The sequence below is a fragment of the Cyprinodon tularosa genome, unplaced genomic scaffold (genome assembly GCF_016077235.1).
Source record: "Cyprinodon tularosa strain WSP-4 unplaced genomic scaffold, ASM1607723v1 ctg76, whole genome shotgun sequence".
Lineage (NCBI taxonomy): Eukaryota > Metazoa > Chordata > Actinopteri > Cyprinodontiformes > Cyprinodontidae > Cyprinodon > Cyprinodon tularosa.
This window is the reverse complement of record NW_024039518.1, coordinates 2,976,954-3,000,419: the sequence shown is the minus strand read 5'-3', so window position 1 is coordinate 3,000,419 and position 23,466 is coordinate 2,976,954. Positions and strand designations below refer to the sequence as shown.

Here is a 23,466-nt window from a genome sequence, read left to right as displayed (position 1 = left end):
CGTTTATCTTTCTATATAATTTTTACTGTTAACTTGCTAAAGAACTAAGCTAGCCCGTTAAATCACAACAAGTCTGTCGGTTTTTTGTTTTTATTTAATAATGTTTTTAGGTTGGCATAAAACAATCAAATACATTTGATTTGCCTCATCAGTGCTGAACCAAACTATATGGAAGAAATTTGATTTCTCCAAACTGAATTTACACAGAATTTTATGATCCTGGATAAAATTTGAATAAATTTTGTGTTGTAAACTTCCCCTATGCTGCATTTGTTGTGAATTTGCAACATATAAATATTTTTCTGTTTAGTAATTTAAAAAACTTAGTAAAGAATCAGTAAGTTCTTAGGGTGTGGTTTATAGTTTACACAGGAAAGCTTGATCTTGTTGTGATGCCTCTGAAGAAAAGCTAATCCCAAAATACAACAAAAGAAAATGTACACTTTTTAGTTTTATTAAATGTGGTTTAGTATAAATTATATTTTACATACATTCATTTTATCTCATAAGCAGTAGTGTACATTTAAGGTGGAACTTAAAAAGCAAAATAACAGATATTGTAATAAAGATTACAACATTAATTCTTTCTAAGAATTCAAATTAATTCTTTGAAAATCAAAACAGGTTCCTCATAAATATCAAAAAACATTCATGAATTTAACTACCAACTAATCATATCACATAAAATAAAAACAACTAACACAGTGTGCCAAGATTTTATGACAACTCTAAGCTCCTTGTGCAGAAAGAAACCTCACAAACAGTGGCTCCCATTGTGCAAATGTTCCAGCAGTGATGCATAACCATGTTATAGTGATGCTGCAGAGGTTGTGGTTGCTGCAGTGGTTGTTTCTGGGTTGACTGTGTCCATCTTGTCTGTTTTTTTATTTGATCTGTGAAGAAAAACAAAATAGGGTCATGCATTTTAAACGCCACAACACTGAGTCATGCAGTTGTTGTAAATAAATATCAAACACCTTGAAAATACAGGGCCATGACAGTAAGCCCTAATATATATATATAAAGATATTTGTTCTTATTTTGTCATATAATTTGGTCTTGATATAAAATATATATGAGCTGTTTAGGCACTGAAAGACTTAATGTGTTATAGGTTTTAAGTTCTTTAAGTTCTGAGTTTTAAGAGGCGGCTGTTTTTCCCTTTTTGCTGATTAAGTTTTATGCCTCCTTAATGCGCCTCCTAGTGAAACTTTAATGCTATTAACACTGCTAAAACAAGTGCTATTAATTCACTGAGTTAAACTGACATGAAAGGATTATACAAAAGGGATACTTAGACAAAAGCGATACATTTTTTCATCGTGATACTATTTGCATTATTTTTATAACAATAAAATAATACAAAGTGTATTAACTGTTGAGGTAAGAACTGCAAGAATGTTATGCTGGAAAAAAAAACATGCATTTTTACTCAGATCTCCGATTTTTTGCCTCTTTGCTGATTAGCGTTCATTCCTGATTTACAGATCCTCCTAATGACACTTGCATGCTATTAAAACCAATAAAACATTAACTCTTATTGTATTGTGTTGATTTATTACTGATATTAAAAGAATATAAAAAAGAGAAACTTACTTGTTTTTTGTTTCCAGAACTCTTTTAGTGAATTCTGAGTCTGGGTCAAGGCAGAGCTTGCTTTTATCCTTCAGAATGACACTGCAGGAGATAAAAAAAACAGGTTAATTCAAACAACCTATAACTGATGCTATAGTAAGTCTATCTAATACTTGTTTTGTTTCTACAGACACTTACATTACTTCATGTTCGTTGCAGTATGGACGTGGTTTATGCTCTCTGACATGAGCAATGAGTTTGGGCCTCACTGCTTCGACTGTCTTCACACAGTGGCATTTCGTAATGCCTGGGGGAACAATGATGGAATATATTAAGAATGGATATATTCATGAAATAAATGCATCATATTATTTCAAAATAAATTAATTATTGGTTTGATACTTAAAGAAAATGCTTGCAGAGCACTTACTTGCAGAGGTGCAGATGGTGATGCAGGCCAGAAGAACGATGAACTGGATCGCAGAATTCATCCTTGCGGCGAATGGTGACTTTTTTTTTAGAGTTTATCTAGCAGTGATGAGGCTCCTCTTGATGTGAAGTGTTCTTCACTGCTGAGGCTGTCTGACTGTGAAGCACCATGAGCCTCACCTTTTATACACTCATGTTTATTTGATCACTTGCCAAGTAAGACTTCTTAGGAACTGAAAAAAAAAAAAAGAATCCTATTTTCCCGACTTTCACTGGCCCAGCACCTTTTCTCCTGAATCTAGAGGAGACACATCCTGCACGTCACAACCGTGTCGAAACTCAGTTGCCCTCAAGGCAGTTTCCTTGCTGCTGATATCAGATATAGATCTGCATCTGCTGGCAACAGATCTCTTAATCGTCACAGTGCAGGTTGGAAATATATATATATATTTTTAGTAGTGTGCTTAACAGTTATTTTAAATGAAGCAAACAAGACATAAATTTACATTTAACAATCAAAATTATGTGTAGAATTCAATAATACATGCAATTGTTGCACATATCCCCTGAGGAAAAAGGAAAATTAAATATGATCTTCAAAATAATTCACAATGAGATCCCTCTAAAAAAAATTCTGTGCAAACAACTGCCTTCCTTTATACTATTTATTCATGGCTTTTAAGCTTAAGGAGTGCATTGGTCAGAGAGGGATCCACAACATTTGTTGGAGAATCTATTAAAAGGACCAGTGCAATCCATAAATCTAGATTTTATTGTGAAGATGAAAACAGCCGTTGAAAGAAACTGTTAAAACTTTACAGCAAACCATGCAGGACACACAAGAAGAAGGAGAATGTACTCTGGTCAGATGAGGCCAGAACAGAAATTTAGTCATCTCTCACATCAGCCTGAAAACACCCCTATAGTGAAAGTATGCTTTTCATCAGAAGGGCCAAAGAAAGCTTACTAAAGCAGAAGACTTGAAAAAAGAAAGATCCTTATCCTGCTTTACAATGGAATGGTTAAAAAACAGATTAAAGCATTGTAGGTTTGGGCAATGTGGAAGATATTTGAGCTTATATTCCATGCACATTTTTCTTCCTTTGTCAGCTTATTCTTCTCCTTTGACTATTTGAGCTGATGTAACGAGTACATTCTTCCACTGTTAGATCAGTAAAGACAATCAATCAATTATAGGGATGTATCACAAATATATAATCATGACTGTGTTTTACAAAGCCTTATATAAAACTTTTAAATTATATTATTGTTGTGAGGAATTGTTGAACTTGTGAGTGTGTTTGCAGTGTACGGGGTAGCTTTGACCTTGGAAGTAATTAGGCATGCACTTTCAGTTCCAGCTGGTTCCAGCTGCAGACCAGGAAGGATAACAAACTCCATCTGAGTCCAGGAGCCTTGTGATAATAAAGAAGGTCCAGGTTGATCATGGTGTCTATTGTGGAAACAGACTAAGACGTGCACACAGTATATCTTTAAATTATATGAGGTAACTTAGAGTGTTTCAGTGGCATTCTTCTCTCTGCCAACCAATTAAACCTGGGGAGCTGATGTGGCAACAAATTATCATGTTAGCTTTACTTTAACAGCAATATAGTTGCAATTTAACAAAATATTAAAGAGAGTCACCAAATAAGAAATGCAGTTGTAATCAAAGTTCAGAAGGGTTAAAGATAGAAGCAAAGTCCACATTTCAGATTTCAATTTAGAACTTTTAAAGGCCATGCTTTGTTTTCCCTACGCCAAACAATCATCTATTAACTAAAACCAAAATTATATCAGAGTTAAGAGAGCATGAAATTTAAATAAAATAGTTTGAGCTTGAATTTTTGTCTTCTGTCCTAGTTCAACGTCACTACAGAAGTAAGCGTTTGCTACACTACGGCCTCTAAAGAGTATTTAGGTTTTTAATTTTTTCGTAAATTAAAACTACCAAAGCTTAAGATAGGACAGTGTTGGCCTAGTGGTTAGAGCAGTGTGCTTGTGTTCTGAGAAGGTTCTAGGTATCCGGTTCGATCCCCAATACCACCACTCTGGTTCTCCCTGGCGCCGCACAATGGCAGCCCACTGATCCCCAAGGTGATGGGTTTTTACTTGCGGTAACAATGTTTTTAGGTTGGCAGAAAACAATCAAATACATTTGATTTGCCTCATCAGTGCTGAACCAAACTATATGGAAGAAATTTGATTTCTCCAAACTGAATTTACACCGAATTTTATGATCCTGGATAAAATTTGTATACATTTTGTGTTGTAAACTTCTCCTATGCTGCATTTGTTGTGAATTGGCAATATATGAATATTTTTTTATTTAAATGGACTGTTTAGTAATTTAAAAAACTTAGTAAAGAATCAGTAAGTTCTTATGGTGTGGTTTATAGTTTACACAGGGAAGCTTGATCTTGTTGTGATGCCTCTGAAGAAAAGGTAATCCCAAAATACAAAAAAAAGAAAATATACACTTTTTAGTTTTATTAAATGTGGTTTAGTGTTAATTATATTTTACATACATACATACACTTTTTAGTTTTATTAAATGTGGTTTAGTATAAATTATATTTTACATACATTCATTTTATCTCATAAGCAGTAGTGTACATTTAAGGTGGAACTTAAAAAGCAAAATAACAGATATTGTAATAAAGATTACAAGATTAATTCTTTCTAAGAATTCAAATTAATTCTTTGAAAATCAAAACAGGTTCCTCATAAATATCAAAAAACATTCATGAATTTAACTACCAACTAATCATATCACATAAAAAAAAACAACTAACACAGTGTGCCAAGATTTTATGACAACTCCAAGCTCCTTGTGCAGAAAGAAACCTCACAAACAGTGGCTCCCATTGTGCAAATGTTCCAGCAGTGATGCATAACCATGTTATAGTGATGCTGCAGAGGTTGTGGTTGCTGCAGTGGTTGTTTCTGGTTTGACTGTGTCCATCTTGTCTGTTTTTTTATTTGATCTGTGAAGAAAAACAAAATAGGGTCATGCATTTTAAACGCCACAACACTGAGTCATGCAGTTGTTGTAAATAAATATCAAACACCTTGAAAATACAGGGCCATAACAGTAAGCCCTAATATATATATAAAGATATTTGTTAATATTTTGTCATATAATTTGGTCTTGATATAAAATATATATGAGCTGTTTAGGCACTGAAAGACTTAATGTGTTATAGGTTTTAAGTTCTTTAAGTTCTGAGTTTTAAGAGGCGGCTGTTTTTCCCTTTTTGCTGATTAAGTTTTATGCCTCCTTAATGCGCCTCCTAGTGAAACTTTAATGCTATTAACACTGCTAAAACAAGTGCTATTAATTCACTGAGTTAAACTGACATGAAAGGATTATACAAAAGGGATACTTAGACAAAAGCGATACATTTTTTCATCGTGATACTATTTGCATTATTTTTATAACAATAAAATAATACAAAGTGTATTAACTGTTGAGGTAAGAACTGCAAGAATGTTATGCTGGAAAAAAAAACATGCATTTTTACTCAGATCTCCGATTTTTTGCCTCTTTGCTGATTAGCGTTCATTCCTGATTTACAGATCCTCCTAATGACACTTGCATGCTATTAAAACCAATAAAACATTAACTCTTATTGTATTGTGTTGATTTATTACTGATATGAAAAGAATATAAAAATAGAAACTTACCTGTTTATTGTTTCCAGAACTCTTTTAGTGAATTCTGAGTCTGGGTCAAGGCAGAGCTTGCTTTTATCCTTCAGAATGACACTGCAGGAGATGAAAAAAACAGGTTAATTCAAACAACCTATAACTGATGCTATAGTAAGTCTATCTAATACTTGTTTTGTTTCTATAGACACTTACATTACTTCATGTTCGTTGCAGTATGGACGTGGTTTATGCTCTCTGACATGAGCGATGAGTTTGGGCCTCACTGCTTTGTCTGTCTTCACACAGTGGCATTTCTTAATGCCTGGGGGAACAATGATGGAATATATTAAGAATGGATATATTCATGAAATAAATGCATCATTTTAATTCAAAATTAAATTTATGATTGGTTTGATACTTAAAGAAAATGCTTGCAGAGCACTTACTTGCAGAGGTGCAGATGGTGATGCAGGCCAGAAGAACGATGAACTGGATCGCAGAATTCATCCTTGTGGCGAATAGTGACTTTTTTTTTTAGAGTTTATCTAGCAGTGATGAGGCTCCTCTTGATGTGAAGTGTTCTTCACTGCTGAGGCTGTCTGACTGTGAAGCACCATGAGCTTATCTTATATACACTCATGTTTATTTGATCACTTGCCAAGTAAGACTTCTTAGGAACTGAAAAGAAAAAAAAAAGAATCCTATTTTCCCGACTTTCACTGGCCCAGCACCTTTTCTCCTGAATCTCGAGGAGACACATCCTGCACATCACAACTGTGTCGAAACTCAGTTGCTATCAAGGCAGTTTCCTTGCTGCTGATATAAGATATAGATCTGCATCTGCTGGCAACAGATCTCTTAATCGTCGCAGTGCAGGTTGGAAATATATATATTTTTTAGTAGTGTGCTTAACAGTTATTATTTTAAATGAAGCAAACAAGACATAAATCTACATTTAACAATCAAAATTATGTGTAGAATTCAATAATACATGCAATTGTTGCACATAACCACGGAGGAAAAAGGAAAATTAAATATGATCTTCAAGATCCCTCTAAAAAAATCTGTGCGAACAACTGCCTCCCTTTATACTATTTATTCATGGCTTTTAAGCTTAAGGAGTGCATTGGTCAGAGAGGGATCCACAACATTCGTTGGTGTCATGATCTGGCCTGTTTGCTCCTCCCTAATTAGTAATTCCTCTCAACCTGCCCTCTTCCTTCCCAGCCTCAATTATAATTTATTCCTCTCACCTGTTTCCTCTGGTTTATATTCAGTTCAGCCTGAGCATTCAGTGCCAGATCATTTCTTGTCTTTCTGTTCAGTCTTTCTGTTCAGTTTTAGTTCATGGTTTGTGTCCTGGATCCTACTGTAGCTGCCAGTGGAATGAGGGTTTTAGTGTTTGTCTCATCTCCTGATCGTCCACTGTTCCTCCCCCACGGAGTCCTCTGGGTTTTTGGCTCATTATGGGGGGAGGTTCAGTTTTTATCCAGTAAGCCTGGCTCCAAGGAGGAGACCAGTTTAAAGTCCTGCTTCAAGTTCCGGTTCTTCGTCCTGTTTCGGCTACCCTCTTCCACTGAGCCTGCCTGTCTGCACCTGATCCTGTCTGCTCCTGTGCGTGACCACCTGGTCATGCTTCTGGTCCCAGTCTGACTCTGAACCTCTTGGAAGCCTGTGGATGCCTGGAAGTCTGGATCCTGCCACCTGTTCCTGCCTGATCTGGATCCTGCCTGTTCTGTCTGTTCCTGTCTGTTCTGGATCCCTCGCCAGGATCGGCTTCCAGCATGACCTCTGGGACTGCAGCACTGGGGACACTCGTGGTCTGGACCAGGTAGGTGACCAACCCAGATAATCATATCAGTTTATCATGGTCACTTACCTGTGTTTCCTCCCCTAGAGTGTCTGAGATTGGGCGGTGCCCCGCCCCCCCGCCTGCAGTGTCCGCGAGCCACAGCTCCGCTTTTGTTTTGTTTTTATTTTAATAAACCTTTTGAACTTCCCTACTGACTGTCTCTCCTTAATACTGGGTCCATCTGTCCTTGCCTCATGACAGTTGGAGAAATTATTAAAAGGACCAGTGCAATCCATAAATATAGATTTTATTGTGAAGATGAAAGAAACTTTTTCAACTTTACAGCAAACCATGCAGGACACACAAGAAGAAGGAGAAAGTACTCTGGTCAGATTAGGCCAGAACAGAAATTTAGTCACCCCTCACATCAGCCTGAAAACACCCCTACAGTGAAAGTATGCTTTTCATCAGAAGGGCCAAAGAAAACTTACTAAAGCAGAAGACTTGAAAAAAGAAAGATCCTTATCCTGCTTTACAATGGAATGGTTAAAAAACAGATTAAAGCATTGTAGGTTTGGGCAATGTGGAAGATATTTGAGCTTATATCCCATGCACATTTTTCTTCCTTTGTCAGCTTATTCTTCTCCTTTGACTATTTGAGCTGATGTAACGAGTACATTCTTCCACGGATAGATCAGTAAAGACAATCAATCAATCAATTATAAGGATGGATCACAAATATATAATCATTACTGTGTTTTACAAAGCGTTATATAAAACTTTTAAATTATATTATTGTTGTGAGGAATTGTTGAACTTGTGAGTGTGTTTGCAGTGTACGGGGTAGCTTTGACCTTGAAAGTAATTAGGCATGCACTTTAAGTTACTGCTGGTTCCAGCTGCAGACCAGGAAGGATAACAAACTCCATCTGAGTCCAGGAGCCTTGTGATAATAAAGAAGGTCCAGGTTGATCATGGTGTCTATTGTGGAAACAGACTAAGACATGGACACGGTATATCTTTAAATTATATGAGGTAACTTAGAGTGTTTCAGTGGCATTCTTCTCTCTGCCAGCCAATTAAACGTGGCGAGCTGATGTGGCAACAAATTCCCGTGTTAGCTTTACCTTAACAGCAATATATTTGCAATTTAACAAAATGTAACTTTCTGAGAAAAGAGGAGTCACCAAATAAAAAATGTCTTTGTAATCAAAGTTCAGAAGGGTTAAAGATAAAAGCAAAGTCCACATTTCAGATTTCAGTTTAGAACTTTTAAAGGCCATGCTTCGTTTTCCCTACACCAAACAATCATCTTTTAACTAAAACCAAAATTATATCACAGTTAAGAGAGCATGAAATTTAAATAAAGTAGTTTGAGTTGGAATTTTTGTCTTCTGTCCTAGTTCAACGTCACTACAGAAGCAAGCGTTTGCTACACTACAGCCTTTAAAGAGTATTTAGGTTTTTAATCTTTTTTTTAATTAAAACTACCAAAGCTTAAGATAGGACAGTGTTGGCCTAATGGTTAGAGCAGTGTGCTTGTGCTCTGAGAAGGTTGTAAGTATCCTGTTCGATCCTTAGTGCTTCCACTCTGGATCTCGGAGCAAAACCCTTAATCGCAGATTTCTCCCCAGGCGCCGCACAATGGCAGCCTACTGATCCCCAAGGGGATGGGTTGAATGCCGTGGCTCAATTATCAGGGGAGTGGTGGCCCAGTGGTTAGGGCATTGCGCTTGGAGGTTTTGAGTTCAAGCCTCAATCCCTGAGCCAGATCCTATACTGCTTCCTGGGCGCCGCACAGTTAAATGAGGACAGTGAATTCCATTGCTTTGTACTCGTGACAGTGTAATAACAATAAAGTTGAATTCAGGATGCCATTCCCTCTCCTCTTTACTGCTGCATGATGATAAATCTTCATTGTATCTGCAAATCAATATCTTTTCTCGTTCATCATAAACATTTAGAATCTTGGATCTAATCCAAGTCTCTGTCAGATTTGGCAGATAATCCGAGCTGAACTCAACGCATTACTCAAACTCTTTAAAGTTTGAGTAATGCGTCACTCTGCCTCAGGGATACTGGCGCCCTGCCAGCTGATTCCTCATAATTTACTCAACAACTTAAAAGCAACGAGACGTGGAACTTTCATTTCACGACATGTCACACTTTCTCATTGTGAATGTGTTGAAATGTGTCCCAGCTGGAAAACAGTCAAATGATTCCCAATCTCAGTCTTGTTGCGAAAGAAGTTGGAGTAGACCATCGAATTTATTTTTCCCCCAGCTATTGTGAACTGGTGTTTCTCATAAGTGTGGGAGCAGGGATTTGGGAACAGCAGTGAATTCTGCAGCTGCTACAAGAAAATAGATGGAGAAACATCATGAGCTTATATATATATATATATATATATATATATATATATATATATATATATATATATATATACCAGAATATACATTTTACAAATGTCTGAAAGGGAACAGATGGATGCCAAGGCTTATTTGACCCAACCTTACAACCTTATAGACAAAAAAAGTTCCTGTTTAGCCAGAATCCCACATTTTCTAAGATGTGCTGTGAATCAAAGATAATTAACTTTAACAAGCTGTTATCTGCCTCTCATGGGACGCTGAGAACATAAGGGCCCCTCACTGCAGTGGTTTTACCACAGTGTTTCTTAACTAAAAGTTTATGTCTCAGTCTGTTGTAGTTGGCCTGCTATCAATGCACATGGGACATATCCATATATTTTTTAGGCTTTTACACACTAACCACTGCTCCATACACAACACATACATAGTTTTAACATTCTTCAGAAAGGCGAAACACATATGTAGGACTCATTCCTGCAATTGTGTTTATCAACAATGCAACTTCAAATGGCAGAAAGCAATGTTGTGGACTTTCTTCCTTCTCTTGATGTTAATCTAAAAGGCAAACTTGTACAATGATAATGCCGCAATATATCAAATAAATACATTATTGGTAAGCAGTTACAAAGACACATTTTTTTGTCTCTGGGATCATGGAGATATTTTGAATTGAATTGAAATGCAGTGATGAGACAGATCAGTCCATTTTAGGATATTGAAATGGGGGGGGGGGGGGGGGGGGGATCAGACTTTGATGGTGTATTGCTTTAAGATTTGTTTTCATCATTTCGTTTTGACAGAAAATCGTAATTATTCAGTTTCAAACTTGCATGAATATCCCAGGGAAGCTGTCAGGGGGTGGAAACCAGCAGGGAATGTCCTCATGTTTCTTCCATGTGAGGAAAATAACCTACCACTGTGTTGAATTTGGGGTCTCTCTGAATAAATGAAGTTGCCACTTTTGTTGGATGATTATAAACATTTCTGTGTAAAAAAAACAAAAACATATTTTAATTATTTGAATTCATTTTTTCTGATAAGTATAAAGACTTGCTTACTTACTTGCTTACTTACTGTATAATATTATATGCTATAAAGTCTGCCAGGACCATTTCCCTTTAGTAAATGTGAGCTGTGGCTGCCATTGTCAATAAGAAATTGCATACTGATTTATTTATTTATTTTTTTGAAGTTTTTACAGCACTAATGGCTTTTTTTTTTCCAACAGTAGGCTGTCAGGAAAGGGGGTATGAGAGCAGAGGAGACATGCAGCAAAGGACCACAGGTCAGATTCGAAACCTAGGTCAACCGCATCAAGAGCTAAGGCCTCCATACATGGGTTGTGAACGCTAACCACTGTGTCACGATGTTTGTTTAAGTCTAGGGTTCTGTGCAGCTGAAAACATAAAATAAAATCATTATGATCCATTTACCGTGTTCTGGAAAGAAATGCAGTTATGTGATACAAATTCACTTCCATCATAAGTTTTGGTTTTGATCAGGACTCAAGGGTTTTTATTTATCAAAGAGCCTGACAGACCCAAAGAAGCATCAGAAGTGTGAGAATATATTATAACACATAAAGTCTTCAGAGAACAACATTTACACTTGTACTGTTTGTTTTTTGTTGTGATTCTCCTCTTTCTGAGTGTTTATGTCTGACTGTGGGAACTTGCCACTGGTGTCTTCTTAAGAACAGATTAAAAAATAGATTCAGTTTCTTTCACTACCCCTATGCTTATAATACATTCAACTTACTCTGTATCAAGAGGAGCGCCCCGCTTCCTTTTATGGACTTCCTGTCCAGAAGGGAATGAATCCTTAGTGACCCAAACTGATCTTAGTACAGTTGAAGTTGGGATGAAACCAAGGGCGTAGGTTTGATTTAAACTTATGTAGGGACACTATTGGTCGGGTGTCATTGGTGCTGCAATATGCATGCCCTTTTTTATGCTCGATGTGAGCATCCGTACTGATAAGAGGAATTCATTGTTAAAAGAGAAAAGCAACATTTTGCTCCATTAATAAAAATGTTATAAGCACTTCACTCATTAGATGCTGTTTATCAATGATTGTAGTATCAGCGGCTCTGATGAATGTGGAATTAGGACTGTTTTCCACTTTGAAAACGGTTTCATTTGAACGACTAAGAGAGAAGGTAAATACAGTATTTTCTTCTGAAGATATAGAATTGTGCAGAGTTAAACCCCACTCTTATATTTGTACCTACTATTCTCTCTCTGTATCAAGCAAAATAATACATTCATTAAAATATTAACTTCACTATAAAAGTTGAACATCTGGGCTGTAGTTACTCTGTTTAGCCAAAATCATGTATTTTATCTGGGGCTGAAAAAAATGAATCATATTAATTGATTATTTCAATAATCGTCAACTAATTTAGTAAGTGATTCATCATTAACTGGAGTATAGAGACTTTAAAACATACAGTAATATAAATGTAAAATGTGCCTTTCCCCACAGAGCAACCCACTTAGATCAGTTATTATATAAAAATTGTAAAAATAAAAACAAAAAAATGAAAACAGTAATATCAACTAAATATTGGTAAAAAGGAAACCCTCACATTTTCTTTTTTAGTTGGCTGTGGCTAAGAATCAGAAATGTTGATGGCTTACAGTCTTTATTTGCCCATTTTTCCAACAGTCTTCAGAACTCCTGGCTGACTCAGAATATTTCGTTTTATAAAAGAAAAAAAAGGTTTTTGTTTTTTAGTGTACATGATATAATTTTTTTTTTTATCGGAACTAGTTTTGTAGCCTAATATTAATTGTAGTAACCGCTGCATTCTAGTGTGAATAAATTTTCAATGTTGCGCTCCAAGCACACGCGGACTAGAAAACAGCCAATCAGAGAGAGAAAAGGCGGAACCTAAGGCAGAACAACCAATGAGAGTGGAGTTAAACAGCGCAGCACAGTTCCATGCGCTGCTACATGAAAGGGACAGGAGAGACCAGCAGAGGAGCTGCGAGAGGAAAAGAAGCCACTGCTGCAACAACTACTGCTGTAAATTATAAACATGTTGCTCACATCCAATTATTGGTAGGGACAATTAGGTCGGTTCAAAATTTTGGTAGGGACATGTCCCTATGGTCCCTATGCAAACCTACGCCCATGGATGAAACCAATGTGTACTCCGAATTTATGCTGGTGCAGAAGCTATCTGCAGAACTAAATCTGTGTTTATATGAATCTAAGAAGTCAGTTACTCTTCTCAATTGTCATAAAGTCCATAAGCAAATTATTTGCTGTACTGGCATGCTTTTTTTTGGTGCTCTTGCCCCAGCAGAAAACTTTAATACTGAGAACATTCACTTGTATGAGAAACTTATGAAAAGGATTAGAATAGTTTTCTATGGCTTTGGGAATCTGCCAAAAAGGCACACATGCTATAAAAACATGGGGGAAGTGGCAGCCTAGTGGTCGGGGCATTGTGCTTGGAATCCAGAGGTTCTGAGTTCAAGCCCCACTCCCATGGACTGCCACTCTGGCTGCTTGAGCAAAGACCCTTGCTCCCCAAGGGGATGGCTTAAATGCAGAGAGTTTATTTCGTTGCTTTGTACTTGTTACAATGTAATGACAATAAAATGCTGGGAAAAAAAAGATGCTTCTACGAGCAGCTTAATACAGATTCATACATAAACCACTCCTCAAGCACATGTTTAACATATTACATGCAAAAATAGAGGGTCTCCAAAACATCAAACACCAATGCATGTTCTCTTTTCTGAGCATGTGTGGTTTGATTTCCTTGCCATAGATTAATAATCTGTTCAGTAAAATAAGATTACTATTTGCTAGTAGCAACTACTTAGTTAATCCTTCTCAAGGTCAGAGTGGAATCACATTGATAATGCCGGCCTGCCAGGTACTCTTGTGTATCTGCAAATCACTGCAAGGTTTTTTTTTTTCTATTTAGTTTTGTTTTGTTTTATCTAGAAAATTAAGCCAGGATTAATCCATCATTATTGGTGAGCCCATCATGTTTCTGTAACTTACACAGAGGCCAAGCAACTAAGTCATAAAACTCACATAGCTGAGAATTTACATTTACACAACTAGACCAAGCAAAAGGAAAACACCTTAGTCTTCGGAGGGTTACCATCAGTTGACTGCTAGTAAATTTTCAGCAAGATATTTAATTCAAAGTCTTTCATGGGGCCCCAAATTCCTGACAGAGCCCCTGGTTTAAGGCTGATTTATACTCAGAAACCAGGTCTTCTGTGTGTGTGTCGCAGTGAATGCAAATGTGGCCCCACCCCTTCCGCAGACAATGGTAAATTGTCTCTCCGAAATTTTAGGTGACTACAGACAGTGCCACAGACAGGAGGCCACTGATGGAAGCCTCTGATTGGTCAAATCTACATCTGCTTTACTCTATGCATATTACATGTTTGGTTTCTTACCGGCTTGTTTTGTTTGTATGACAGCCATTGTGGAAAACGACTCGTGAAGATGGACCAGCTAGAAGAGCAAGGTGCGCAAGAACACTGGGACCCTTTTTCCTCCTGGATCCGTGCTCTTTTTCATCCTCATGTCCCTGCATTGTCGCACCAACTTACCCCTTGCGTTTTTTCACTTACTCACCGCCTCGCCCGTATAGACCCACACCTAGATCACGATTGTCCCTCTTGCGTTGTGGCGTGGAATGACCTAGCGCAGAGAGCGCTTCAAAATTGGGCATAAATCAAAAATATCTGTGTCATACCCGAAACAAGCGCACTGCTACACACTGCTGCGTGAGTGTAACCCTATTTTAGCCCTTTGGAGGCTAAAATAGGTTCAAAATAAACAGTTATCCTCAGCATTATTGCTTTTCTCTCAAGCTTAGGTATAGTACGACTTAGGATCAAGACAGCACTGCCTTTAACTTTGAGGATAAATGCGATGTGAAAGAATAACAATTGTGATTTTATTGTCATTTCTGATCCTTCTGATTATTTATTTTTGCAGGAACTTACATCAATTCCAACTTGCTGCAGTATGGATTTGGTTTAATTAGTTATTTAACTGGGTTATGTGAGGGAGGAGGAGGGGAGGAGGCCCAGGGGGAGACCCAGGACACCCTGGAGGGACTATGTTTCTCGGCTGGCCTGGGAGCGCCTTGGGATTCCCCCTGAGGAGCTGGCCGAAGTGGCTGGGGAGAGGGACGTCTGGGCCTCCCTACTGATGCTGCTACCCCCGCGACCCGACCCCGGATAAGATGGATGTATTGAGTTATTTAACAAGTTTTTTTTTTTATTATTGTCATTACACCCTATTGAGTACAGAGCAATGAAATGGACACTCTGCATTTAACCCATCCCCTTGGGAAGCAGTGTTGTGCAACACCCGGGGAGCAGGGTGTAGAGTGTCAGTCCGTGGGAATGAACTCAGAACCCTAGCCCTAACCACTAGGCCACACTCCCCTTCACTTATTCACTTTGACATCATTGATGAGAAAGGTTCAATTGTTTTTGCTATCTTAACACATCTGGACCTCATACGTGGGAGGAGAAATTGTATTTTTATTTTCTGTTAATATGATTTGATTACATTCTTTTATGGATTAAATCTTTGGGCAATAGAATTACTTGCTGAGTTGCGTATGGTGATGCATTACCTTTATTCTTTAATTTACAAACTCTTAAAAATACATATTACCAGATTCCAACAAATACGTTAGCCCCGCTACAGAAAAGTTTCGGACCAATCAAATGCAGGGACGTGCAGCGAGAGGCGCAAAACAATGATGGCTGCGACATTTTCAGCTGGAATACCCACTATTTCTATTTGAAAAAACAGGAAAAGGATGCAATTTTTGCCTTGGTGGATGGGAATGATGTTCCTCCCGTCCAGATTTGTTAAGACTTTGATATGTCAGTTAACTCCAATAATTGTGAGACAAATCTAGCTTCTGCTGCTGCTGTGATTGCCTTAAAAGTCGACATGGGAGGCAGGTACTCAAGGAGCTTGAAGCATTGGATTGAATGTCCCATCTTTTTATGAACAGCTTTCCCACTTTGATACTATGTAGGATTTGAACTGAACTACACACGTCAATCTGGCTTATGCAGGGGTAGGTGGTGCAAGCCAGAAGAAAATGCATTGGATTGCAGGATTCATTTTTGTCTCAAATAGTGAAAATGAGAGAAATTTGTGTTTGTTGCAATTATTTTCTCCTCCTCCACTGTTCCTGTCTGACTTTGGAGCAGCACCAGCTTTACCTTATATTATTTTAAAGCTGGCACTTTTGTTTTCTTAAGAAATGATAAAAATTTAAATTAATCATGTTCTTCCATTTTCACTACCCCTTCAGTGAAATCTGTTATCTTCTTGTGAATCAAGAGCTACTCGCTTGCTTAAGTGACCTACTGAGTCATCATCTTTGAAGGTGTTAGCACAATAGATCTATTGCAAAACTCAAACTATTTCTCTAGTTGCTCCAAATATCATGGTTGTGACCTCTAATAGTTTTAGGTTTGTTTCAACATGTCCTTTGTCCTTGAAGGAACCCTTCATAATTATGCAACAACTTAGTGATGATGCCAGATCCCTGATACTGGTCTCATGGTCAATGTGGTTTTCTTGTGAGTTCTTCATTAAAAGTTCATCATCATTCCGGATTTCAATGGTCAGTTGATCATAAGACAGAGTATGTGTAAGTTCCTTTTCCCTGTAGTAGGCTGTTTTATACTGCTTTTGAAGAATTTCAAAGGATTGATTTCATTCATTTCATTGTTTCTAGAACTTGATGTATCTAACACTTTAGGAGTATCTGAGCTCCTAAACTGAGGGATTTAGTAGGAAAACAAGTGAAATAAAGCAGACAGTGGCAGCAAACATAGTAATAACTGAACTTTATTGAGCTCACATTGGAGAAATTTACCTCTGCATTTAACCCATCCCCTTGGGGAGCAGTGGGCGGCCATTGTGGGGCGGCCCGGTGAGCAATCAGGGGTTAAGGGTCTAGCTCAGGAACCCAGAGTATCGGCTGTGGGAATCAAACCGGGTAGGCCAACACTCCCCTCACTCAAGTAACCTGATGTTTTTACTCTGTGGATTTGTAGGGATTCAAATAATTTATTTCAGTCAGCCAACACTTAGACATCATCAAGATGGGCTTTTGGACCAAAATGCAGACATCTACTGAGGAGGATGTTAAAATGAGAATGTGCCCTTTGAAGGGGCTCAATAACATTTTTAAGAGAGAGCTTGGGTTCGGATTTATTCTAATATTCAAATTCTACATAAAAATGTCCCAAATCTAACAATAAATCTTGCTGCTTGTAAACGTGTTACTTGTTTATTTTGATCTTTCTCTAATATGTTTTGGCCTGTCTTTCAGGAACATGACATCTGTCATTGTTGGTTACTTTAGCACTACCTCAGCCTTTTTCCCCCCTAGTCTTTAATCATAGACATTGTTTTGTTAAATATGGGGGTTTTTTTGGTATCTGCTACCTAAACTATATGTTTAACATGTAAGATAGTATAGAGCATGTTATAAATCAGAAGGGTGCAATGGTTATATATCATAGTTGTGTAATGATGCTTTTAAGGGATCTGACCCACATACAGAAAATCGCTCAGAAAACCAAGGCAAAGTTTGTTTCAGGTTTGTTGATGAGGATAACAGGAGGTGGAATCTTGAACTCAGAAACTGAATAGAGTTCTTGGGCATGGAGGAAAAAGGGACTCACGTAGGAGGGGATCTCAGTTAAAGCCTTGAATCCAGATTGTGTGAGTTTTCCCGAGGGAGAGCAACTCGTTGGAGGGCAGACGGGTTAGTGGAGTGGACCCTGAGGAGTATGAGAGCGGACTGCCACTTAGTTTTCCGACGGTACTTGAACGGAGTGAACTTTTTGCCCAGCTCAGTGTGAACACAAAATATCCTTCCTGGGGGAGAAGGCCAAAACTTCCAGTCAGCGGGAAGGCTTCCTGCTAAAAGACAAAGACAAAAAAACAAAAACACAATTAGTCTCAGAGAAATGAAGCACAGGTTAGACTCAGCTAATCACTTCTGGCTAGACTACCCAAAACTGGCAAAAACTCTGGCGTCAAGGTAATGGCAGTCAACGGCTCAAATACTCCCCGGTGATTAACCAATGAGCTGCAGGTGTGCAGGAGGACCAACGAGGACAGGGCGCCAACTGGTGGTGGAGGGAGAGACAAACACAAAACAACCCACACAAACTGGATTCCTAACAAGTTGCACAGAAACCAGACATATGGCTTCTGAAGCTATTCTCCACGCTCTTTTCACAATCAGAATCAGAATTTGTTTTATTGCCAAGTAGTTTTGCACTTAAGAGGAACTTATTTTGATGTTGATGGTGCAGGCAAATTAGTAATACACACTGGATACAGGATCTATAGTTATATAAGCGTACAATATGATATATACAATATATAGTATATAGCTATGTACTATATACATATAGTACATATATGTAACGAAGGTGGTCTGGAGATGCTTTATTAGTGTAGCTTCTAGGTCCTGAACAGGGGAGGGAGAGAGGCAGTATCAGTGTCTTGGGGGTCTCTGGGCCTTGTTCATAAGGCTGGCAGCGGATGGGAAGAAACTGTTCCTGTGGCGTGAGGTTTTGGTCTTGATGGACCGCAGCCTCCTGCCAGAGGGAAGTGACTGTTCCAGACTGTTATACAGTATTTTTTTTTTATTTCTGCCATTAATTTTCACTTTTTTCTTAACTACAACTACATGCATGTCCAAACTGCAGTGATTTGGTGCAAGTGATGACATACAGTGATGCACATGTGTTCAGGAGGAGGAGAGATTCCTGCACACATGGTCTTAATGCAATCAGCTTGATTTACCTCAATAAAATCTTTTATGTTTTATTTTTCATAATATACCTAATTTGGCGTAATTTCAGGAGCATTGAGAGAAGTGGCCTTGTGGTAACAGCCAGGCTACTTCTGCATCCTAAGGAGTTACCTGTTTCGATTGCACTTCTTGGTCTCCAAGCACGAAAATAATTAACAGATTTTGATTTGCATTATCATTAGAGCTCTACTGAACTGTATTTGCCCTGGATCTACTTTCTTTTGGCATCAAAATCTAACAACCCCATACAGTCTTTTCCTGACTGCTTAAACAATGTTAAATCATGGATGACCTCAAACTTTCTGAATCTGATTGAAATGTAAGACCTCTATACTGTTTGGTTTTAGTCCAGCAGTTTTCCTCCTGGCCCCTTGGGCCCTCTTACACCTAACATTCGATCATCACTAAAAAAAATCTTGGTGTAATATTTGATGACAGGTTGAAATTTGATCGCCAGGTTAGTTCGGTCGTAAAAACAGCTTTTACCAGTTAAGAATTTGATCAAAAGTGAAAGGGTACCTGCCACACACAGATCTGGAGACTGTAATCCATGCTTTTATTAATACAAGATTGGATTACTGTAATTCTTTATATGCTGGCTTGGACTTCTCACTTTCAGCTGCCCGTCAAATTCAGCTGCCCGTCTCCTTACTGGCACACGTAAACGTGACCACATATTACCTGTTAAAGCCTCATTGCACTGGCTCCTGGTTGTTTTAGGATAGATTTAAAAAAATTTAGTTTGTTTTTAAAGCTCTTAATGGTCTAGCCCCCCAGTATTTGACTGAGCCTCACCAAATCCATGCCCCGGCCAGAACACTGAGATCCTCAGATCAGTTGCTACTGGTCATGCCTAAAATCAGACTTAAAACCAAAGGTGATCGTACATTTATGGCTGCGGCACCGAGACTCTGGAATAACTTGCCTTGGCATATTCAATCGGCAGGCTCCTTTGAGGTTTTTAAATCCTCTCTAAAAGCACACTTGTTTTCCCCGGCTTTCAATCAAGTCTAAGTCGACATTTGGCAAAAATTTATTTTATTTTGAAATGTATTTTAATTGAAATATTTTTCCTATTATATTTTATCTCCATTCAATTTTTCTTTTGTAATGTGTTTATGTATTTTAGACTTCAGTTTTTATCTTATGTTCCTTAACTGTGATCCTTGTACAGGGCTTTGGTCAACCCCGGTTGTTTTAAATGTGCTTTATAAATAAAGTTTGAGTTGAGTTGAGTTGGATTTGAATTTAATTTTATGATGTGTTTATATTTGAAAGATTTTCTTGATGGATTTATGCCAAATTGTCTTTTTACAAACAGTGTCTCTAGGTGACATTTCCTGTGATTTGGCAATATATAAATACATTATAGAAGTAAATCTTTTAATGATGTACTTGGATCGGTTCTTATGGTGTGGGTTACAATTCATGCGGCAGAGTTTAGTTTGTTGTGATTCTTCTTAAAAATAGCTGATTTCAAAATGCCACACAAAAGGGAATAAATAAAAAGTCAGGCTACATCTTTAGTAGTAGTATTAATTGTGGTTTAATATAAATCATGTTTTCATCAATGACATCATGCCACACAACAGGCAGTTGCAATGAACATTTATGTATGAATCTAATAACAAAATATCAACACATATCCCAATAATTAATAAATATGTTTAACTCCTTCAAATCCTTAAAAAAGTAAATAAAATAACTACAAACCCAAAAGCAACGAGTCATAAATAATCTAAATACCTGAATTCAACTTATTGACCATATTATTGATCTTATTATATCACATCACATCACATCACATATCAAACAAGGAATTCCCCGATTTTGCAAACACAGTTTGCAATGACTTCATTACAGCTCTAAGCTGTTTGTGCAGACAGGAAGAACTTGCACAGCAGCTCCAACCTCGCATGCAATCTGCAAGCTGTAAAGCAAGTTACAGTGATGCTGGTTGCAGAAGTTGTTTCTCCTCTGATAGTGGATTTTGGATTGATTGTGTGCATTTAGGTGGATTTTGTGCTCGATCTGTAAAGAAAACAATTTAGGATAAATTTAGTTTAAAGACCACACCAGTGAGTTAAGGAGTTGTAAAAATATTAAACACATTTAAAACAAGATTAAAACGTTGAGACTTAATATTCACATAAATATATATTAGGTCGCATGATGGAATGTATACATTTTTTCATCATGCTACTATTTATATTATTTTTATAACAATAAAATAATAAAAAGCGTATTAACTGTTGAGGTAAGCACTGCAAATGTCATGCATGAAAAAACATGCTTTGTTACTCAGATCTCCCTGTTTTTTGCCTCTTTGCTGTTTAGCGTTTATTCCTCATTTACAGATCCTCCTAATGACACTTCCATGCTATTAAAACCAATAAAACATTTACTCTTATTGTATTTTGTTGATTTATTACTGATATGAAAAGAATATAAAAATAGAAACTTACCTGTTTATTGTTTCCAGAACTCTTTTAGTGAATTCTGAGTCTGGGTCAAGGCAGAGCTTGCTTTTATCCTTCAGAATGACACTGCAGGAGATAAAAAAACAGGTTAATTCAAACAACATATAACTGATGCTATAGTAAGTCTATCTAATACTTTTTTTGTTTCTACAGATACTTACATTACTTCACGTTTGCTGCAGTATGGACGTGGTTTAAGCTCTCTGACATGAGCGATGAGTTTGGGCCTCACTGCTTCGACTGTCTTCACACAGTGGCAGTTCTTAATGCCTGGGGGAACAATGATGGAATATATTAAGAATGGATATATTCATGAAATAATAATATTAATTCAAAACCTCACTTACTTGCTGAGGTGCATATGGAGATGCAGGCCAGAAGAACGATGAACTGGATCGCAGAATTCATCCTTGTTGTGTGGTTATTATTAGTAGAGTTTATCATGCAGTGATGCAGCTCCTCTTGATGTGAAATGTTCTTCACTCCTGAGGCTGTCTGACTGTGAAGCGCCATGAGCCTCACCTTTTATACACTTTATTTGATCACTTGCCAAGTAAGACTTCTTAGGAACTGAACGAAAAAAAAAAACGACATTATCTTTAACACTTTCACTTCCTCAGTACCTTTTCTCATCAAGACGTGACAGCTTCATATGCGTCACAAACAGGCTTTTTGTGTCGAAACTCAGTTGCCCCCAAGGCAGTTACCTTGCTGCTGGTATCAGGTTAAAACTATCAGAGCAGCATCTACTGGTTAGATTGACTATAACTCTCTCAGTCGTCACAGTGCAGGTCGGAAATATGTTTTTGGCACTAATCCTGCATTGCAAACATGCATTTAGTGTTAAAACACATGCATTTGATTTCATAGTTACATGAAGTTGAGGATTTATGTTTAACAAGGCAGACATACAGACAGAAATATACATTCAATAAACAAAATTATCTGTAGAATTCAATAATTCATGCAATGCAAAAGTGCACATGAACATTGAGGAAGAAGGAAAATATATATGATTTCTAAAATCTTTAAAAAAGGAAACCTGGTTTAGAGCGAAGTATAGTTCTGTGTTAGATCCATTGACGGTCCAAGCCTCCACGGGGCCTTGAGTAAAATTAGATATTGGGGTACTACGTTTTCTACCAATGATATCCATTGCATTAATTAAAATTCTGATCATAAGAATATTCACAAACCTATGTTAAACTCATTGCAGCTCTGACATTCCTATTTACAGTCTTCTATGTGCATGCTAAAATTGATGAATATAACCTTGTATGAAGTTTATTTATAGTAAAGTTTCACATGGTTCATATTTGTTGGTTCAAATGCAACGTGTAAAGATAAGCTGGAGGGGAAAGATAAACAAATAAAATGGCTGTAATAAATAAAAATGAAATGAATACAAGAACAGATATAATAATTTTCACATTATTTCTACATGAATAGACATGCTAAAGTAAAAACTGCATAATTTTATAATGAAATTGTATTTTTGTACTATAATTATATACAAATTGTTATACAATTTATACATACATACAAAAAAAGATAAATTATTCTTTGGGCCCTAAGAAGTTGCTTAATTCACTTATGCCTTGGTTTGGACCTGGTTAGAAGGGTTTACTCAGAATTCATAATAAAAAGCAATTTAGATAACTTGTAGACTACTACACTAGGCTAGCTAGCAAAGACTACAACACAAAAGTTCTAGATTAAAGGTAAAATAAGGGGGATGGATGAACAGGAAGTGGGGTTTAGGTAATCTGGGGACACTTTCTTTCTATACACTTTCTAGACACTTTCTATATAGGAAATGGCTTATTCCCGAGCCCACTCAGGACCTCCAAGTTGGCAACTGCAAAAAAACAAACAAGAAGAGGACAAAAATTAGGAAGGAGGAGAAGCATCAGATAAGAAATGTGGTCATAAATAGTTCATGGCGGTTAAATACAAATACAAACTCCACATTCATAAGAGGTTTTCAAATTTTTGCATCATTTTCATTACAACAAGCAACTGTTAGGATAATTATCATTGATGAAGTGTGAGTTTATTACAGCCCAATATTACCTGCCTGTCATGTGTCAAAACTGATGTTTTCCCCATTACTTTTGTGGCTCTATCAACAAAAATACAAATCCTATAAAAGTCTAGAGAGCATGAAATATAAGTAAAGTAGATTGAGCTTGAATTTTTGTTTTCTGTTTTAGTTCATTACCACTGTAGATACAGGCTATCTGCTTCTCTACCGCACATTCTCTGGTTAAATAGTTCACAGAGGGGAAACACACAATGCAACCCCCCATTGGCTCCCTC

At 37.3% G+C, this 23,466-nt stretch overlaps 3 protein-coding genes across 3 annotated transcripts; all 3 read right to left on the bottom strand.

The window, feature by feature from the left end:
* Positions 1-443: 443 nt before the first annotated feature.
* Positions 444-2,205, bottom strand: LOC119773413 (alveolar macrophage chemotactic factor-like). The gene is made up of 4 exons (XM_038270416.1): positions 2,006-2,205; positions 1,774-1,882; positions 1,597-1,677; positions 444-893 (listed from the first exon to the last, which is right to left on the bottom strand). The coding sequence occupies exons 1-4, from the start codon at positions 2,064-2,066 to the stop codon at positions 809-811; spliced, it is 336 nt and encodes a 111-aa protein (XP_038126344.1). The 5' UTR covers positions 2,067-2,205; the 3' UTR covers positions 444-808.
* A 2,595-nt stretch (positions 2,206-4,800) lies between these two features.
* LOC119773414 (alveolar macrophage chemotactic factor-like) lies at positions 4,801-6,280 on the bottom strand. The gene is made up of 4 exons (XM_038270417.1): positions 6,102-6,280; positions 5,869-5,977; positions 5,692-5,772; positions 4,801-4,991 (listed from the first exon to the last, which is right to left on the bottom strand). Exons 1-4 carry the CDS (start codon positions 6,160-6,162, stop codon positions 4,907-4,909), a joined length of 336 nt encoding a protein of 111 aa, XP_038126345.1. The 5' UTR covers positions 6,163-6,280; the 3' UTR covers positions 4,801-4,906.
* Positions 6,281-20,189: 13,909 nt separating this feature from the next.
* On the bottom strand, positions 20,190-21,703 carry LOC119773425 (C-X-C motif chemokine 9-like). The gene is made up of 4 exons (XM_038270431.1): positions 21,495-21,703; positions 21,309-21,417; positions 21,136-21,213; positions 20,190-20,702 (listed from the first exon to the last, which is right to left on the bottom strand). Exons 1-4 carry the CDS (start codon positions 21,658-21,660, stop codon positions 20,525-20,527), a joined length of 531 nt encoding a protein of 176 aa, XP_038126359.1. The 5' UTR covers positions 21,661-21,703; the 3' UTR covers positions 20,190-20,524.
* Between the last annotated feature and the right edge of the window lie 1,763 nt (positions 21,704-23,466).

Excerpts from the sequence above, each read along its gene's own strand:
- LOC119773425 (XM_038270431.1), bottom strand. The coding sequence starts at position 21,660 with ATGGCGCTTCACAGTCAGACAGCCTCAGGAGTGAAGAACATTTCACAT. Across the intron at positions 21,418-21,494 it reads CTCCATATGCACCTCAGCAA|GCATTAAGAACTGCCACTGT; the intron begins GTAAGTGAGGTT and ends TTGTTCCCCCAG. Across the intron at positions 20,703-21,135 it reads AGAGTTCTGGAAACAATAAA|ACAGATCGAGCACAAAATCC; the intron begins CAGGTAAGTTTC and ends ATTGTTTTCTTT.
- LOC119773413 (XM_038270416.1), bottom strand. The coding sequence starts at position 2,066 with ATGAATTCTGCGATCCAGTTCATCGTTCTTCTGGCCTGCATCACCATC. Across the intron at positions 1,883-2,005 it reads CACCATCTGCACCTCTGCAA|GCATTACGAAATGCCACTGT; the intron begins GTAAGTGCTCTG and ends TTGTTCCCCCAG. Across the intron at positions 1,678-1,773 it reads TGCAACGAACATGAAGTAAT|TGTCATTCTGAAGGATAAAA; the intron begins GTAAGTGTCTGT and ends TATCTCCTGCAG.
- LOC119773414 (XM_038270417.1), bottom strand. The coding sequence starts at position 6,162 with ATGAATTCTGCGATCCAGTTCATCGTTCTTCTGGCCTGCATCACCATC. Across the intron at positions 5,978-6,101 it reads CACCATCTGCACCTCTGCAA|GCATTAAGAAATGCCACTGT; the intron begins GTAAGTGCTCTG and ends TTGTTCCCCCAG. Across the intron at positions 4,992-5,691 it reads GTTCTGGAAACAATAAACAG|ATCAAATAAAAAAACAGACA; the intron begins GTAAGTTTCTAT and ends TTTTCTTCACAG.